General features: G+C 36.7%; 2 protein-coding genes and 1 long non-coding RNA gene across 3 annotated transcripts; 2 read left to right on the forward strand and 1 right to left on the reverse strand.

Moving 5' to 3' along the window:
- The first annotated feature begins 457 nt into the window (after positions 1-457).
- LOC140793425 (protein MOS2-like) lies at positions 458-6,047 on the forward strand. The gene is made up of 2 exons (XM_073144902.1): positions 458-3,233; positions 5,657-6,047. Exon 1 carries the CDS (start codon positions 1,951-1,953, stop codon positions 3,178-3,180), a length of 1,230 nt encoding a protein of 409 aa, XP_073001003.1. The 5' UTR covers positions 458-1,950; the 3' UTR covers positions 3,181-3,233; positions 5,657-6,047.
- A 558-nt stretch (positions 6,048-6,605) lies between these two features.
- On the reverse strand, positions 6,606-8,185 carry LOC140793429 (uncharacterized). The gene is made up of 2 exons (XR_012109965.1): positions 8,044-8,185; positions 6,606-6,915 (listed from the first exon to the last, which is right to left on the reverse strand). It is a non-coding gene; the product is annotated as an uncharacterized lncRNA (long non-coding RNA).
- Positions 8,186-8,877: 692 nt separating this feature from the next.
- Positions 8,878-11,350, forward strand: LOC140794448 (ribosomal RNA small subunit methyltransferase). Its single transcript, XM_073146480.1, has 2 exons — positions 8,878-9,339; positions 10,403-11,350. Exons 1-2 carry the CDS (start codon positions 9,031-9,033, stop codon positions 11,159-11,161), a joined length of 1,068 nt encoding a protein of 355 aa, XP_073002581.1. The 5' UTR covers positions 8,878-9,030; the 3' UTR covers positions 11,162-11,350.
- Positions 11,351-14,017: the final 2,667 nt, after the last annotated feature.

A 14,017-nucleotide genomic window follows, 5' to 3' on the forward strand; every position in this document is an offset into this window, starting at 1 on the left:
GACTGTCAAGCTCTTCTTGTGCCGAAAGCTAAAAAAAATTAAAGAATAAGATAATTATGGTAGAGGCTAAATTTTTTTAGACATTTCGTAATAGAAGAGGTAAAATGATAAAAGCTCTTGGTTTTGATGCATCATTGTATCTTGACAATCAATGTGGAGCATGTGATCAGCCACGGTTGCCATGGGTTGGTCTTCAAGGGGTGCTACTTCAACAACATGAACACCGTGCACTCGATGAGATCGACGCTGTCATAGACCCTTGGAACGACGACACGAATACCATGCCCTTGACGAGATCGACGCCATCACTGACTTGGTTAACCCAACCCGAACACCGTGCCCTTGACGAGATCAACGTGTTGCGAACCAGACCGATGAGGGATGAGTTGGTTATTTGGATTGAAGAGAAATATTGATGGTGATGGAAGGGGAGGAGAAGATGATTTGTGGATGGGGGATATTTGCAATTAAAGATGGGAATAGGACGAAGGAGAAGAAGAGGTCGCTCCTAGAAGAAGTAAGGCCGCGACAGACGAGGAGAAGGATCTAACCAGTGAAGGTTAGGAAACGATGAGAAGTTAGGGCAAGAAGGAAAAAAAAAGAGAAGGATAGAGAGATAGAGAGAGATAGGAGAAGATGTGATTTCATAATATAACCCAACTAGGATGCACTCCACAATACTTAGAGGCTATCCCTTAGACTCAAACAATAGAAATAAAACTCTAAAAATAAAGTGTTCTCGCCACGGTGCGTTCGAACGTGTCCAAGGCCGTTCGAACGCTAATTTCTTGTTCTTTGTCTTTGTCTTTGTGAACACATGTAGGCATTCGAACTGGCGCGTTCGAACGGGCTCGAGGCCTTTCGAACACACAAATCTCATTCTCTGTATTTGTGAACACCTGCGCGCTTTTGTATGGTGCGTTCGAACGCGGTCCTTGGCATTCGAACATCCCCGACAAAAAGCTTTATTTTCTTCTAAACAAATTTATTTCTTTCCACACAACTTGATCTAGCTCCAATTGTATCACAACGCCGTCATAAACCCTTGGAACGATGATCTCAACCTTGTTCACCACCAGCACCGGATCAATCACCACTAGCGTCAAATTGATCACCATCGCGTTGCCGGAGAGCTAGAGTAAGGGATTGAGGAGGAGAAATGGGATGGTTAGGGTAAGGTAAGGGATTTGAGATTTTGAGGAGGAGAAAGGGCACGGCGAACGGCAACGACTTCTTTACTTTCAGTAGAGATGGTGAGGGGAGACGCCGATCTGGTAGAACTAGTGGGGAAGATGGCAAGCACGGCCTCACCGTCACAGGGGGAGATGAATCGAGTGTAGATGGAGGCGGCAGCATTGAAGGTGACTTATTGGTACGAAATGCTGCGAGTGAGGCAATGGTTTAGGTTAGGGTGAGGAAGGAGGAAGGAGGGTATAAGGATTGAGTGGTGGAAGAACGGGTTTGGGAGAGTGGGAGCGACGACTAATGTTTGGAGGTAGTGAGGGTATAAGTTAGTTTATGCTTAGGGTTAAATATTTAGAATATATATATATAGTTAGTGGGTTGTCAGGTTGACCCAACCTGACTCGACCCGTATAATTAAACGGGTCAAATGGGTCAAAATGGGTTAGATGAATTGACATATTTATGACTCGAATCTGATTAGACTAAACTCAAACTCGATTAAAAGTTGGGTTATTTGGTAGGGTCAAATTTTGCCACCCCTAGTCTGTTTAACCAACAACTAGATTATTTAACAAAAAATAAGGAAAGAATTAAAATTTTAAATTAAATTTTTATAGGAAAAAAATTAGAATTTCATTCTTGGACGACCCTCCAAATATGAAACTGGCAGTGAGCCCTTTCACAACGGGGCTCCAAATTTGGTGATTTGGAGTCCGAGTAGCCAATATTTCCTCTCTTCTCTTCTCTTCTTTGAAGCCAAAAAGCATGGGAGAGAAAGAGACGAAGCTCTCCTTCTCCCTCTCCTCCAAACCCTCCTCCCGCCCCAATCCTCCCAAACCCTCAATCCGCGACTCCGAATCCGGCGCCGGAAACTCCACGGCGACCCAATTCGTCACCGTCTTCGACCCCTCCCAAATCCTAGACTCTGCCGCCGCATCGAGACTCGTCATCTCCCCCATCCCCAACGCCGACTACCTCCACCCTTCCAAGAGATCGAAGCACTTCCTTCCCCTTCCGACCGCTGACGATGACCCGTCGTCCTCCTCCGTCGACACGAAATTCGTCCTCGACACCACCTCGTCCGCCGGCGCCGATTCCAACGTCCAATACGGCCTGACGGTCCGATCCACATCCAACGGCTCAGGATCTGAACCCCATCCACACGACGACGAGGAGCGGCGCGAGCCCGGCGACTTCATGCTTCGGAGGTTCAGGGAGGACATGAATAATCTCCCGGACGATCGCGGATTCGATGAGTTCAAGGACGTCCCCGTTGAAGGCTTTGCCGCTGCGATTCTTGCCGGGTACGGGTGGTCAGAGGGGAAAGGGATCGGGCGCCACAACAATAAGGGCGACACCAAGGTCGTGGAGTACGACCGCCGTGCCGGGACCCATGGCTTGGGATACAACCCCTCCATGTCGGATCCCCAGAAGCAGAGGGGAGAGTGGAAAGTGATGGAGAAAGGTCGGGTGTTTAAGGTCGTCAAGGAGGCTCCGACTGTCGACGTGGCCAACAATGTTGGGAAGAGGGGGAAGGAGGAGAAGAAGAGGAATAGGGATGAGGAAAGGAAGAAAGGTGATAACTTGGGTCAGAAGCCGAGCAGTAGTCGTGCCGGGGAGGTGGCTATCCGGTGGCTCACTAGCCATATTAGGGTTAGGATTATTAGCAAGGATTTGATAGGGGGAAAGCTTTATCTAAAGAAGGGGGAGGTAGTGGATGTTGTTGGACCCACGACTTGTGATATCTCAATGGATGGGAGCAGGGAGCTGGTGCAGGGAGTGGAGCAACATATGCTCGAGACAGCGCTGCCTAAGAGGGGAGGATCAGTGCTCGTGCTGTATGGGAAGCACAAGGGTGTGTATGGAAACCTTGTGGAGAGGAATTTGGATGATGAAACTGGAGTGGTTCGGGATGCAGACAGCCATGCCATGATCAATGTGCGCCTGGAACAGATCGCCGAGTATGTTGGAGATCCAGAACTTCTTGGCTATTGATCCTTTTAAGAGTGGGGGCAGTAAACACACAGCCAGATTTCTATTAAAGAAAGGTAATATGTGCTCCCTCATTGATGAATACTTTTGTAACACTATTTTGAATCATTTGGATCTTCTGTAATGGCTCATCAGCTAATGGAAATTTAGAACAACTTGAAAATATCAATACAGTTGTTCTCATTTGTTTGGTTGCCCTAATTGAATATGTTTCTGTAGTACATGTTCTACAGCAATCATGCTTATAATGCTGATAATAATGATAAATGTTTACAACTATTATAGATGTAGTAATGCCTGTGGTAAATTTTTGCTACAAGGTGGTAATCTTTAATGGTGACATAAACATATGCTTGGAATGTACATAAATTCTTGTATAGATTGTAAACTTTCTAGCATGTCAGAGATCTTCGTAGAGATTTCTGCCAAGTGCCCGCTATCTTACATATATAGGTTTGATATGAGATGACAACATTACTTCTACAATGTTTGATTACATTGCATAATTGTGAGGATGGTGATTTGAATATATCCATCAGGAGTATTGTCCGTCACTCGTCCTATTAAGCATTATTCCTATTGTTTGAACATTGATGGCCATATAGTTTGAACATTGATCGCTGATGGATATATTCCTATTGTTTGAACATTGATGGCCATATAGTTTGAACATTGATCGCTGATGGATATATTCCTATTGTTTGAACATTGATAACATGTCAAAGAACCTGAGTTGAGGATGAGTCAGTTGTCAGTTTACTGCTGTTCACTGAGATGACTTGATGTCCATATAGTTTAAACAATTTTGGTGTTGTCCTCCAATTTTCTTGTGTATGGTAATAGGGACTAGGGTATAAAAGTCGCAGGAGTTAGGATTAAGTTCTAATAAGCTTTAAAGATCATTTTCATGTTTCATAAATCGACAGAAAAACTACTTTTCAGATGAGGAAATGCAAAGAATGCAAATAAGAGAATGGATGAAAGGAACAGGACTAGAGTGCAGAGATAACCCTGGTTCACACCTGTAGGGTCTCACCCCTTGTGAAGCTTCAGTTAAGAAAAATTAGAGGAAGCTATTTTCCGGTCCTTCCTAGTAATTTTATTGATCAGTGAATAATAACCAATGTTATAATAGATCTTCATCCCATTTACAATATACTAGTAATAAGAGATTGATGTAGCCTGGGGTATGCTGAACAATACATATGTTTATGGATCCACTCTAAAGCGGAGGAATCCAAGTGTCTTTTTTGCATTAGCATGGTTAGATAAATAAGAGGAGAGGAGAAACAGTCCACCTGGTTTCTATTGAAGAAAAAACACCTTGTAGGAAGATACTTCACCCAGTTGTTAGAAAAGAAAACCTATTTGGTTGTGGGTGAGAAGGAAGAGTGAATAACAAGTAATCCTAAAAAATGAAATTCTAAGTAATTTAAATCTTTCATGATATCTCTTTCTTTTCACTCTCTCTCTTTCTCTCTTTCACTCTTTCTTTCTTTTTTTCTTTCCTTACCATATAGCCATGTTTCTCTTATGGAGAGATCTAGCTTCAACTAACTCATATATGATTTTTTAATTTTGTTTCTTTATTTCTCTATCAGTTTTTATTTTATTTTATTTTATTTCTTCTCTTTTCTTTCCCTTTTTCTTCTCTTTTCTTTCCCTTTTTCTTCTCTTTTCTCTTTCTTTTCATTGCACCATCATTTTTTTCCTTTTGTTTGGTTTTTCTTTCATTCACTCTCTTTCTAATCTCTTCTTCTTTTCAGTTTTTATTGCACCATAGTTTTTTTTTCTTATGTTTTGTCATTTTTTTTAAATTTTTAGAAGTTTCCTATATTTTTAAATAATATTTAAAATTTTACGTAATTAAAAAGTTTAATCTGATCTAGGTGACTGATCCGGCCGATATGTAATCGTTTTTTCAAAAGGCTAATCCTTATCCTGATTCCGATTTTTTGAACCTTTTCTATAGCTACACTAGGACTCTTTTAAATTTAATCAAATGTCTCCTAACAGATTTAGATTTCATCTCTAGAACTTTTAGAACTTGTAAATCAAATAAGAAACTCTAAAATATGTTCTAACTCCACTAGAAATATATATCTGAACAATGCTCGAGTTTTAGTTCTCTTTAGGGGTAGATGAGAATTCTTTAATGGATTCAAAATCCTAGTTTGAGTAGGTGTAAGAGACCTTACCCATATGCCATAAACAAATGCTAGCTTATTGATTTATAACACCTTAAAGCAAGCCTAAAGAAGATCCAAAAGTCACAGGGGTACATAAAAGTAATCCAAATGAAACAAGATATTTAACAACCTAACTCTATACCAACAGTTGAATCTAATGCAAAATTGTTCTCTGGGTGATCATAGATGTAATTCCCTTTGAGTTTATTTCCTTTATGTTTTGCTTTATACTGGAGTCTTATTTTGCTAGTTATCTGATATATGTTTTCTTTGCTCTCTGTTTATTGCAGACTCTCAGAGTTTGCTAAGCAAGAAACATTGCCTGCCACCAGTTGGTCTGTAGCCTCTGGCATTTATTTGAGAAAGGACAAACAAGCCAGCAATGAATCTAAATCATGCCACTTCTAATCATTAGAGCTTTCCAAGATCAGGGAATCATTTCGTTGTTCTCTAGTAGGGCATCTGTTTCTGCAATTGTTTGGGTGCCAAGTTTGCAACTGAAGGATATATAGAGGAGCTAAGCTATATCTACAAATGTTATCTGACCATGTCCACTATTCCATGAGCTCTTTTAAAAAGTAATATGTCTGTTGTTGCAACCTTGGAATCTCTTATGTGATACGACCAGATTGGCAGATTGTTTACTTAATATACAGGTTACAAAAGAATCATCCTTGATGACCTGCGGTTTGTAATTTGAGTACTCGTAATCTTCTCCATTTTGTGCTTGCAATTGGCAGCAAGCAAAGAGCAAAACAAATGCTCAGATGGACAAGGTGTCTCAAAGATGACAGCATATAAACTGAGAAATGCAGATAGTCTAGTTGCTGTTAACGGTTAACTTCAGACATATCTAATGACTTGTCTTTAATTCTACTATGTTGTTCATTCACAGAAAGTGTGGCTCCTACTAGTAGTAAACATTGCTGGACATTGAATTGTTCATAGGTGTTTTACCTAATGGTGAATGAGGTTGGGAGACTATTAATTGCCTAAATGCTGGGAGGCCAGTTTTGATGTAGAAGTGGCAAGGATTTCGAAAAAGATGATTGTAATTGTTCTTCTTTATAAGACTATCAACCTGAATTCAGGTTTTCCTCTCTAAAAGATAAGTCCCTGAATACTTGATTAAAGGAAGTAAATGTAGCCAGAGACATCTGATTATGAAATGTGATAACTAACAATTAAGCAAGTGCCAAGAAAATCTGCTCATTTCCTAAGACCACTGCTAGATAAATCTTACTAAAAATTGGCTGTGAATTCTGAAGATGAGAATGTACATCTGCTCTGGAAATGGCTTCACAAGATGTGAGAGATGCCATCTGCAGAGTTTAAAAGACATTTTTCTTTCTTTCCAACGAATGCAAGTATTCTATGAAATTAAGCTACGGTGCCAAGATAAAGGCTTGTAGGATTTATCTTGATTTCACTAATAAGGAAGCCCACTAGAACCATAACACCACCAACCTTCAGGGGAGAGAGGTACGGATTGAAGGGGGTGGTCGCCGGAAGACGTATCAATGATGAAGTCCAGGGACTTTGTAAGAGACTGCATAGAAGATGCATAGAAGCCATTAAAGAGTAGAATTCACCAGAAAATTTTAAGGGATAGTCTATATGTTTTTCTTTTTAATGGAAATTTGCGTATAACACTATCTTTTAATGAAATTGTAATTTATACCGTACATTTTTACTATTTACAAATCGAGTCGTATAAAAAAATAGGTGTTATAACTAATGTGCAGAAAATACCATGTGTTAGATTTGAACTAACGCCGTGAGAATATAACATGCTAGGAAAAAGGAGTTGGATTTGGAACATAAGCTTAAAAAGAGATCTAATTATAGACATGAATGTAGAAACGAGAAAATGCCAGAATGCTTTAATGAAGATTCTTCCGACTCTACTCATTGAGCAAATTAGATCATGACAGCTATTCTGATGAGAATGGTGGTTTAAGGGATAAAGAAATTGAAGAATTTCTTCAATTGAGGTTTGTTAAAGAGTTATTTTCCTTGATAAATAGGAAATGTATGATTTCTGAGTAGATTTTTTCATAGTTACAATGTTGATAGTTTTCCTTAAAACCATGAAGCTATAGTATTCTCGTAGTTTTAATCCTATGGTGCTTCTGTCCTGGTAGAAATTATTGACTTTTGGTGTTCAGGGCTAATGTTGAATCTAGTTGCAAACTGATATTTTTCTCATTTTCTGCTTGTGTGCGAAAAGAAATGTCATCTACTGTTTCAGGGTGAGACGAGAAAGGATGAGGAGTACCAGTCATTTCTCTCTATTCTTATATTATCCCATTAACATTTACTGAGTACTAAATAACAGAAAGACATATATGGAAGAAAAAAAATGCCTTGTATACAAAGAAACTGAAAAACTAAGTGTGAAATATCACTCACTCAGCCATTAATGTGAAATAAAAATAAACTTCACGGTGAAACTAAAAGAAACCCTGGCGTTTACGAAAAAAATATGCTATCAATACTCTATTATTACTTTGGTAGCATTGCAATGATGCCATCACAGAAACTATATGTTAAAACTTCTTTTCTATTAGATCTTTCATGATTAAATATGAACAATTCAATTAACAGCCCAAAGATCACCAATACCGAATATTTCACAAACAAAACTTGATATGATTTGTTGCTTAAGATGACATACCTTGATTAACAGCGGAAGATGTAATGGCTGCCATCTTCTTTCTTCTGACTCCTGATGGTTGCTATTCTTCTTAGAATTCAGTTTCTCTCTCTAACCCTATTTTTTTATGCATTTCTTGATGGAGAAGAATGCGATTCTCGGCAGGGAGAGAGGACCCAATCCTTGATTATATAACATTTAACTCTAAATCTTGTACGTCCATCATATACCAATTCAACGTTTCAGATTAATCACAAATCTAATGCTCTAATTATAGAACGATCTATTTATGACTTAATTAATCGGGTCACATTAAAATTAGAAACTGCATAACGTTAAAAGTAAATGAGCTTAAATGAGCCATTTGCAGTTTCTAATAGCAGATTTCTAACACTGTAATCATACTTATTTTGATAATAAAAGAAGTAATTATACTTTTAAAATTCTCAAAATACCATTGACTTTTAAATTATTCGTATGCCAATGAGTACGTAAATTATTCACTTGGTGAGGATATTTTCATAATTTCATAAGTATAATTACTTAAATTTTGTAATGGTATATGATGGTAATAGTAAGATAATAATTGGATAATCTTTATAGAAAAACAGGATTTTTTTTAAAAAAAAATGTGATAAGACGAGGTTAAATATTAAAAAGTTTATAATATAGGCAGTTTTAAAAAAAAAAAACTTTGCAATGATAATAAAAAAAGATGTTAATAGGGTGTTTTTAATAAATATCTCTGAAATATTTTAGCAATATTATATTTAAAGTTTATAGACCAATACGTAATAATTACTCCAAATCGGATCCAAAGGCTATTTGGATTTGAACGGGCTGACGAGTGACCATAAGCATAACAAAACCATTACCGTCCTTTTTCTTTTTAAATTAGAACCCTAATTTTAGCATCTAACACAAACGAACTCGGTTGCCTCAACCCCTAAAACCCTAACCCTAGCACAAAACGAGAGAGAGAGAGAGAGAGAGAGAGAGAGAGCGGCCATGGCGGGAGGCAAGATCCAGAAGAAGCGTCACCAGCATCAACACCAACAGCACTTGCAAGGAGGAATCCCCTTCGAGAAATCGAAGGGGCAGCATATCCTTAAGAACCCCATGCTCGTTGAATCAATCGTACAAAAATCCGGTATAAAGCCCACCGACGTCGTCCTCGAGATTGGTCCGGGAACTGGAAACCTTACCAAGAAGCTCCTTGAGGTCGCTAAATCCGTCGTCGCCGTGGAGCTCGACCCGCGCATGGTTTTGGAGCTCAACCGCCGCTTCCAGGGCACCCCACTTTCGAGTCGCCTAAAGGTACTAATTTGCCTCATTTTACTAATTTGTTGGAGGCTTGTTTTAGGATTTCTTCGTCAAAGTTTGGATTTTGACTAATGTCTCAGTTGAAATTTTCTAAATTTTTCGATTTTGGGAAGGTCCCATGCAATTTCCAGGGAATCCCTCTTTTCAGCCGCCTCAAGTAATAATCTTTTAATTGCTGATACTTTGGATGTTAACCTAGCTATCCCGATGCTCTTACCTAATCTCTTGGTGAATAATTCGTTTTTCCAACGTAATTCAGGTGGGATGTTCTTAAAAAATTTCGATTTTGGAACCTTGTAATTTTTTTTGGCCATGGAAACTCGTATTGCCTGATCATTTCAGAGGCTCTTTTGAGGTTTGATACCTAGAAATTACTGTTTCTGAGAGAGATACCCTAGAAATTGCTCGTTTGAGGTTGATACCTGATCCATAGAATGCTGTTCTGTGGTCTTGTATCAAGTTAAAGACTGCTTAGTTCCGTTTCAGTGTTTCAATAATAAATCGCTTGTTTAGAAGGCCAATTCTGCCCCTATTTGTGTTTAGGAATCGAAGATTGCACCTATCAGTCATATCAATATGACATTTTTAAGATTTGAATGACAGGAATGAGCTCATTATTTGGGTATCACACTTCTATCAGTTCATGTGTAGCGCTTTCGTCAGGGCTATCATCCCCCATAACATGATTAGAATCTTGTGGCTTTTGACCTCTATCTGGGCCTTCATCCTATCTAATCAAGTTCAATGTGGCATCAGTCACTTTAGTTGTTAATCTGCGGTGTTGGTTGAAGTAAATATTTCTCTGTTTATATGATATGAATCCTGGTAGTCCCAGTGGAAAAATGTTATTGTGTTATGGTGAGAGGGATCTTTCTTGTTTATAGAAACAAATTGACTAATACTGCATGCCATGACATTGCTTATCTTCACTTAGAAAAATTGAGATATATATATATATATATATACACATATATCTTTTCATTATCTTTAAAGGTTTTCTAGCTTGCTCTTAAGTTAATTGGAACTTATCATTTTATTCCATTGGTAAATTCTCTAGGTAATCCAGGGAGATGTCCTCAAGTGCGATCTTCCATACTTTGATATCTGTGTGGCAAACATTCCCTACCAGATTTCCTCCCCTCTTACATTCAAGCTACTAGCACATCGTCCGATCTTCAGATGTGCTGTGATCATGTTCCAGCGTGAATTTGCCATGAGACTAGTTGCTAACCCCGGAGACAATCTCTACTGTCGTCTCTCAGTGAACGTCCAGTTCCTTGCACGTGTCTCACATCTTCTCAAGGTGGGCCGCAACAATTTTAGGCCACCGCCAAAGGTTGATTCCTCTGTAGTGCGTATAGAACCAAGAAGACCCCTTCCTCCGGTTAGCTTTAAGGAGTGGGATGGACTTGTTCGTCTTTGTTTTAACCGCAAGAACAAGACTTTGGGTGCAATCTTTAAACAAAAGAGTGTTCTATCATTGTTGGAAAAGAATTACAAGACTTTGCAAGCCTTGCAGCTCTCTCAGAACGGGCAAATGGAGGAGGATGCGGTGGCGTCAGATGATTTAGCTGCTTTGGCTAGTATGGTTGAAGACTTAAGCATGGGAGCTAGTGAGGGAAAGGATGATGAAGACATGGAGATGGAAGATGAAGATATGGGAGGGGGCGGAGATGAGGGTTCTGATTTCAAGTCTAAAGTCATGGGGGTGTTGCGGCAGGGTGATTTTGCAGAGAAGAGGGCTTCCAAGCTTACACAAGTGGATTTCTTATACTTGCTCTCCCTGTTTAACAAGGCTGGCATACACTTCTCTTGAATTATACCTTTGCCTGGTTGTTGATTTGCTACTTCCTTTCTTCTACTCATCAATTTTGGATAATTCCCTTTTGCATCTCAACTTAAGCAAAGGATGAAACAGTCTTGTTATGTATTCCTGTATTTTTGTTACAGTGAGTGAAAATTATCTTGATATAGAGCTCAAACTACCTGAGCATCAATTGAACCACATTCATCCCCACTTGACATGGAGCTCAAATTGGCTGCAAATAACTAACAGCTGACACTAATTTGAAATCAGAATTCTATATTTTGTGATGTTTTGTAAAAGATGCATTACCTCAAAAAAGACAAACACACCAGGTGGTAGAAATAGTGCAGGCTCCCCTTTCAAGACTAGCAAGAAAAAGAAACTTAGAGATGATAATTTTTTCACCTGCAAAAGAACTTGCCTCTCTGCTATATGCAAAGGCCTACATGATGCTTTTATTGGGCCATTTCCATAAGCTAGAACCGCCATCCCAGATCGTGGCTTTAAATATGTCACTAGCCTAGTTTACATATGGAATAGGGAGAATAGTCATTTCTAATTATTATTCCTAAAATAAAGTATATTTTTTAAGAATAACTATTCTTATATTTATTTATTCTAAAATAAGAGTATAATAAATTTTTTAATGAGATATAAAGTGAAATAAAAGATAAAAAAATATATTTTATTTTTTTATTAAATTATGATAAATAATCTTTAGTTTGATATAAAGTAGATTGATAGGATATATATCAAGAATAAATTGGCAATTGAGTTAGTATGCGGTATAAGATGTAATTTTGATAAAATAGTATTTGTATTTTAGAACATGACTACTATAATATTAAGATGTTATTTAGAATAAGTAGTTGTATTCCAAAATAATGAAAACTATTCTTGAAGTGAATGGGGCTAAAAGAGTAAGTCATTCTTGTTTGTCATGGCCGAAGTCGGATTAAAATGTGAATGACTGATCATTTAGTGAATTTGGTATAATAAATTGTCAACTTTGTTGACATGGGATGTTTATAAGGTTTTATATAATTGAGATATTTTTTTTTAAAAGAGGATCTATTAGCCCAGCTTAAGTATTATTTACACTTAGAAGAGAATTTACTCCAATAGTGTTCAAAAGGAGAATCCAGATTATTATGGCTAAAGATCTATGTGAAATAGACAATAATTGAAAATAGGCAATTATTACTCTTTTTTTAATCATTTAGACTGCTTTAATTCAAAAAATTAAGCTTAATTCAGATTTTAAACTAGTAACGTTGACCAATGACCACACATCGACTTAGTCAACCTTGCTCTTGTAACACCTCTTAGACTTTTTCTTTTTCTTTTCCCCATAAATGCACATCATATAGTAATATCTAGTAGAAATAGGGTGATTTGCACTAAAATCCTACTTTATATTTAATTTTGGACGACAATCCTGTGTTATATTTTCTTTGCATGTCACATTTTCCAACTTTGCCTTTGTGAGTGGTGAATAAAAAACTAATTATGACTAGTTTTTTTGAGAAGAAAAGAGAGAAGTCTTCAATGTATTTAATACGGACAGTAATAAATATTTACTCTCTTACATATTTATTTACATAATACATAAAATAACTCAAATTATGTTTACTAACTATGATTTAGTTTGATTTTTTTTTTTTAAATATACTTTTTTTCTTGTCAATTTTGCTTCAAAAAGATGTGAGCGATAATAAATATTTGCTCTCTCTTACATATAAACGTAATACGTAAAATAATAGTGGATTATGTAAAAATAAAACTGTAAATTATATTCTGTAAATTAATTTAACTCTTTCTTAGTTATACTTTTCTATCATTTTTGCCTCCTTAAGATGTGGGTAGTAATGAATATTTTCTCTCAAATGTATTTATATAATACATAAAATAACTATGAATTATGTTTAATAACTTTAAATTCTATATTTAATCGAGTATAAGATATATTTAATGCAACTAATAAAGGACTTATATTGCTCTGTTTGTCTCTCTTATCTTCGCGCACAGGTTAAAGAAAACTTAAAAAAAGAAAAAAAATTAATAATGCAAAGAAAATGAGAAACTAGCCTCTCATACAAAATAAAAACTAAAGTGTGTTTTTAATACAAACCACCCATAGAAATATTTCAAATTCTATAATATTTATCTTCTAATCTATTACTCTTGTTTCATCCATCAAAATGTGTGAATTGTGAAAGGAATTTAAAGCACTACTGCTGAGGTGCACAAAGGTGTCATACTGCAGAATGCTACATTGTACTATTACATGCATAAAAAACTATATTACTATTTCCTTTTTCCTCTAAATTTATTAGTCCTTGATTGGTTTGATACTAAGCCTCCAGATTGATTAATTTGTCTCATTTTTTAGTCTTAATTTTTTAAAAAGTAAACTTAGTTAAATATAAAAAAGATAAAAAATATATATATGTTTTAATTATTAAACCAGATTAGAGAGTCCTTGACTCAAAGCACATAAGGCCTTAAAATTTATATATTAGTATGCTTTAAATACATTCTATACCCCCTGAACCTCTGAAACTTTATTTATTTTGTATTATTTTCATTCCCTGAACTTTTGACTAAGTAATAAATACAAATGTGATTAGATGATAAAATTACTTAAATGACCTTGTCTTGTCACTGTCTCTCTCTCTCTCTATTAAAGAAATATGCATTGAAATAAAAAGTATAACTTAGTGATATAAAATAAAATTTATTTTAGAGGGGAGGGGAAAATAATTTTTGTTCAAACCGATAATATCTTTAAATTAAGGCACGAACAATGTAAAATTCTTGATGAAAAAACATGATAGATTGTAATAAGGTATAGTGACACAAAAC

The sequence above is a fragment of the Typha latifolia genome, chromosome 8, assembly GCF_019914945.1.
Source record: "Typha latifolia isolate L0001 chromosome 8, TyphaL0001v2, whole genome shotgun sequence".
NCBI lineage: Eukaryota > Viridiplantae > Streptophyta > Magnoliopsida > Poales > Typhaceae > Typha > Typha latifolia.